Source organism: Octopus bimaculoides, chromosome 2 (genome assembly GCF_001194135.2).
Source record: "Octopus bimaculoides isolate UCB-OBI-ISO-001 chromosome 2, ASM119413v2, whole genome shotgun sequence".
NCBI lineage: Eukaryota > Metazoa > Mollusca > Cephalopoda > Octopoda > Octopodidae > Octopus > Octopus bimaculoides.
In genome coordinates, this window is record NC_068982.1 from 168559185 (window position 1) to 168564967 (window position 5783).

Here is a 5783-nt window from a genome sequence, read left to right on the forward strand (position 1 = left end):
ATATATATATATATATATATACACACACAGAGAAAGAGATTGACAATGAGTGAGTGAGTGAGTGAGTGAGATTTCTTCCCGTACTCGACTGGTACGATATTTATCGATTCCGAAACGACGGAAGAGAAACTCGACTTTGGTGCATCTGAACTCAGCACACAGAGAACCGGGACGCAAGGCATTTCTATTCGACGTTTTAATAACTCTAGAATGCATAAACACATACACACATAGGGAGGGAGGGAGAGAGAAATTTACATTCGAAACACACACACACACACACACACATATATTTCTTTATTTATTTATATGTTTGTCCATATGTATGTAAGAAGACAAATTCACTGTTTTAGTATAATTTTCTCTTGTTACAATAGATGAGTTTGAATCATGAGTTGTGGTTTCTTTTTTAGTCAGTTCAATATCAGACTGAATGTCGTTAAAAGAAAAAGTCAAATATCTTTTCTATATGGATCACTATAATATGATAATATATTTTTCTGGATAAGATATCAATGTATATTATAAAGAGATGTATGGCTTTGTATTGACTTTTCATCATTCTAGGATTCCATAGTTACCTTAATTAAAGTTTTTTTATTTTGTTACAGTCTATTATAAAGTTATACATTTATTTTTCCTTATATATAGATGTATTTTAAATATATTTTAGAATTCAAACAGGTATTTCAAACAATCGAGTTTATCGATTGTTTCCTATTTTCTTTTTTTTTAATGTAATGTATTGAAATTGGAAAATTGATTTGGAATAGTTTTCCTGAATTTAATTCCCATTTATACCACTCAAGACATCAAGTTCAAGTGAAAACGTGGATCACGAATAAATTATATTTTTAATCGGATGTAATTTGTCACGATTCTGAGGAATTCAATTCCACTGCTTCAATAGAAAAACGAAAAGAAATAAAACTATCTGACCTAAGTGGATGAGTTCGATATTTAGAATATTATTGGTGAAATTTGAACAGCTAGATTACAAGAATTATGTCCATAAAATATAATAGGCTTGTGTGCAAAGCAGGAGAGTGTTCTAACGCTTCAAATATATGCCCATGTTTGACGACAAAACCATATTTCACGAATATCAAATTTTTTTTATCTTTATGCCAATGTATATCATCACTAGTTTTCTCAGACTTAAATGATATACGTTTACCGGTAAAACAATAGTATAAGAGTTATCTAAGAGAAAGCTGTATAATGATTCTACAATTGAACAACTAAAGTACAGGACGACTCATTATAATGTGAGACATTTTAAATGAAGTTAACTAGGGTTGGAACTAAACAAGTATGTTCATTAACGAAAGTGCATAATACATAACCAAATTACAAATAAAATATGTCCTTGCGTTACAACACACTGTATAGTTACACACAAAATAAATTGAAATTTAGTCGTTATATAATATTCTTTTCTACTCTAGGCATAAGGCTTGAAATTTTGGGGGAGGTGGTCAGTCGATTAGATCGATCCCAGTACGCAGCTGGAACTTAATTTATCGACCCCGAAATGATGACAGGCAAAGTCTACCTCGGCGGAATTTGAACTCGGAACGTAAAGACAAACGAAGTACCGCTAAGCATTTCGCCCAGCGTGAGTCGTTATATAATATCCTTTTCTACTCTAGACACAAGGCCCGAAATTTTGTGGGGGAGGCGGTCAGATCGACTCCAATACGCAACTGGTACTTAATTTATCGACCCCGAAATGATGACAGGCAAAGTCGACCTCGACGGAATATGAACTCGGAACGTAAAGACAGACGAAACACTGCTGAGCACTTTGCCCGGTGTGCTAACGTTTCTGCCAGCTCACTGCCTTAGTCGTTATATAATATTAAATCATGTATGTGTATATAGATTCGCTAGAACATACTTTATTAGTAATTATTATGCCAGTGACTCCCTTGAAGTCTTTCCTCCCACCCATACTGTTAACTTTCGTTACGAACGTTACTATATTCTTTTCTCTCTCCCACCCCTCTCTCATTCTTTCTCTTTCTAATTATCTCCCACTTTTTTTTCTCGCAGTATATATAAAGAGTTGCAGAAACGTCCTGGCTTTGGGTAAAAGAAAACACAGGAGAATCAGTTAATTATGATTTTATTCAGCATATTTCCCTCTCAGATTGGCACACTTATTGCCGTGGGCCTCCAGGTTTTCTAAGCCCTGTAAAAGAAGTTGGAAGGTTGGCCTTCCAAAAAAGCCTTTTGTGATAACCTTAAAACCAGGAAATTTTCAGTATCCACTCGTGTGTGTGTGTGTGTGTGTGTGTGTGTGTGTGTATAAAACTTTTTATTTTATTTAGTCATTGAACAGCGGCCATGCTGGGTCACCGACATGAAATTTTTTAAACGAATAAATCGCTGCCAGTATTTTCGTTTTAATTTTTAAGTCTGTTGAGTGATTCAGTATTTTCTTGTACCGAACCTGTAAGTTACAGGTGCGTAAACAAACTAACAACCGCTGTCAAACAATGGTGGGGTAACATACGCAGACACAAAGATACACACCCATAGACATAAATGTATTTGTGTGTATTTATACACACGCGCGCACACGAACACACACACACATATACATAACGGACTTCCACTCTGTTTTCGCCTATCAAATTCATTCACAAAGGATCTGTTGACCAGGCGTTATTGCAGAAGACATGCAATGGGAATGAATCTGAAATCATATTGTTGCAAAGTGAATTTCTTAAGCACACAGCCATATACATTTATACTTTGATAAGGAGATCTAATAACATCTTTGTTGCTAACACTAGTTTGGTTTAAAGAGCAGATCCAATCCAACAATCTGTGTTGTCTCTAAACATTCACACAATTAATGTCATTGAAATTCTCTCCTGTGCTTTCTGTTTTATATTTTGAAACCTTAAAAAAAGTTTTCTCTGCTAAATGCTTTTATAACTTCCGTTAATATTTTATTTACAAAGACTGTATTTATGTTTGAATTATCTAACATTTTATGCGTCTTCTACTTTTACTTCTAGTTTCTGATTATCTGATCAAACTGACAAAACTATTTTGATAATAAGCCAAGATCGAAATCAAATGTCGTCGAGTCAACTTATATTAAATCCGTTAGTCTACCGAAACATAAGCAAGGACTTTGGAAACCATACTCCGGATTTTAGCGGTCATTTCACTTGAAGAAGTCAGTGATTTTTAAGAAAACGTAGTTAAAAAGTAAAAATTCATTTCAAAAGAAAATAATTTATTACTATAAGAGTAACTTGCATGCTATTTAAGTGTAGTGAATAAGTATATCGATATGCGAAGACAAGAAAATACATTGGAACAAATCTGAACTTTATAAGTTATTTTGCAATGTTTACTCCGACAGCCTAATTCTTGTTTGCAGATTATTGACAAAAAATATAATTTAACATCATTAATGATCTTATCAGTCCTTAAAATTCATTATTTAACTATGAAAATATTTCACAATATTGACTCATTGTTATATCAATTTCTCCGTTTGCTGGATATCACTCTATTTTTTCATACTTCTTTTCCTGGTTTCGATCATCACCTACAAATCATTGGATCACCTCGCAAGTGGTCCTGTTTCCTGTCCCATTTTACGGTACCACATAGTGGGATGAAACTCATACTACATTGGTTAAAAGCGAGATGCTTTACTACGCAGCCTGCAAATTATATGGACCTTCTTTCAGGATAATTGCTGAATTAGTATGAATGACCAAACAACACTAAATGTTCCCATTAATCATGTTTTAAATAATTAGAATATAAAAGACCATTGCAATAGGTTATCAGAATCTACGGTGTGTCCTAGAAAATACCTTGGGGTATTTCATAGCGTCCCTTTACAACTCGCTTCAAATACCGCACGTATTGATTTTGCTTTTCCCCATTCCGCATTCGATAAAATACCCCAGTACACTGGGATCGATGTAATCATTAACTTAACTCCTTGTCTATCAGCATCTATTTAACCCCTATGTTACAAATGAACATTACAAAATTTAAAGCAGTTGGATTAGCAGCGTTATATTGTAACGTCTGTTTAGTTCTGGGTTCAAATTCCGTCGAGGTCAACTTTATTATTTCATATTTCTGGTAGAGATAAAATATCTGTCAATTCTTGAGTCACTTAAATAGATTCTATACTCACCTGTTATATGTGTGGATTTGTGTATATTTTCAAACTCAATAATTTAAAATCTGAAGCGTATACAAGCATTTGCACGCCTGTACTTTTATGGTCTTCCATACCACTCTGACTGTCAATGTATCATATCATATTCTTGTTTCGCATTACGAAGCTCTTGTACTCTGTTTATCTTTCTTTATTTCTCTTGAAAGCACTTATGAAACATGAATGTTTTATAAGGTCGTTTCAGAAAAACATGCAATTTTTTTCAAAATGATACATAATTTCCTTTTCTTCATAAAATATTCTGGTTTCTAATCAAGATGTTTATATTTCGTTTCACTTAAAACAATTAATCAATGATTTTTTTAAATAGTGTCTTTCTACTTTTCTCCTTACAGAAATTCCAGACCATGGCAATGCACAATTCACCGTATACAACTTGGAGTAGTGCGATGGATCTGAATCAGGCTACATTTGATCTCCAAGATTATCCTCGAACAGGAATGAATAACACTTTTCCTGCTTTCAATGATTCGAATAAATGCGACGAAATTCTATCATATTTGGCAGAACCACCTCCACAACTATGTTTCTGGGTTAAATTTGCCCTAGGATTTTTCCTCAGCTGCTTGGCTGGACTAACTATTTCGGGCAACTGTTTAGTAATTGCAGCAGTATTAACACACAATCACTTGAAAAGTTACACAAACGCCTTTGTTGTCTCCTTAGCCATTTCAGACACGCTTGTTGGCGGCGCCGTTATGCCCTATGCCATTAGACAGTTAATGTGGGATAACCACTGGGGCCATGGCCTCATTCTGTGTCGTATCATCATCTGCTTAGATGTAACATTCACAACAACCTCCATCTTTCATCTGGTCTGTTTGGCTGGAGATCGCTATCTCGCAATTTGTCGGCCATTTCAGCATCAGAAAGTAAAAAAGAGACATGTAGTTATTTCTATAATCCTTTGTTGGACAGTACCACTGCTAATTTCGTTTGTTCCTATCACCAACGAATGGAATTTGAAAGGCATAGAGGCAATATATGAATGTATAGCTCCACCTGGTAGTGATGTGTGTATTTTTCTTGTTAACAAAGCATTTGCGTTTACGTGCTCAGCTGTAGCCTTTTATATTCCGTCCGCCTTCCTCGTAATGTGCAACGCACAGATTTATACAGCGGCCAAAAGACAGGCAAAGCAAATAAGGACGCTTGAGCAAGCAATCATTCAGAACAAAAACAAACGAAAAGCCTTCAAACACGAAGCAAAAGCTGCTAAAACGTTAGGAATAATAATGGGATGCTTTTGTGTTTGTTGGTGCCCATTTTTCATTATAAATGTTATTGATGCTATTATCCAGTACCAAACACCCTACTACTTATGGCAGGTGGCGGTTTGGCTAGGATATAGCAACTCTACAATGAATCCTTTTTTATTTTATTTTTTTAATCGATCATTCCGAATAGCATTCCGTCGGATTCTAAGAATGAAAACGAACCACGGAACAGTGGGACAATGTGATGATTTGACCACTGCTGCAGCAGGTTCTCAAGGTTCTGACATCAATTGTAGGTATTTTCCAGCTCAAACAAATGGATTTTGAATATACGAATGTATATA

The 5783-nt window shown here is 34.9% G+C and overlaps 1 protein-coding gene across 6 annotated transcripts in view; it reads left to right on the plus strand.

Moving 5' to 3' along the window:
• Nucleotides 1-5775, plus strand: part of LOC106869336 (5-hydroxytryptamine receptor 4) — a 337418-nt gene extending 331643 nt beyond the window's left edge. For 4 of the 6 annotated variants that reach the window (XM_014915048.2, XM_014915047.2, XM_052965714.1 and 1 more), the window contains one exon: nt 4558-5775. In XM_014915048.2, the coding sequence (XP_014770534.1) occupies nt 4570-5766 (1197 nt within the window). In that variant the 5' untranslated portion in view covers nt 4558-4569 and the 3' untranslated portion in view covers nt 5767-5775. Of the gene's footprint in view, nt 1-2055; nt 2075-4557 lie in introns of those variants that run through there. The other 2 variants (XR_008263486.1, XR_008263487.1) reach the window with 2 other exon arrangements.
• Nucleotides 5776-5783: the final 8 nt, after the last annotated feature.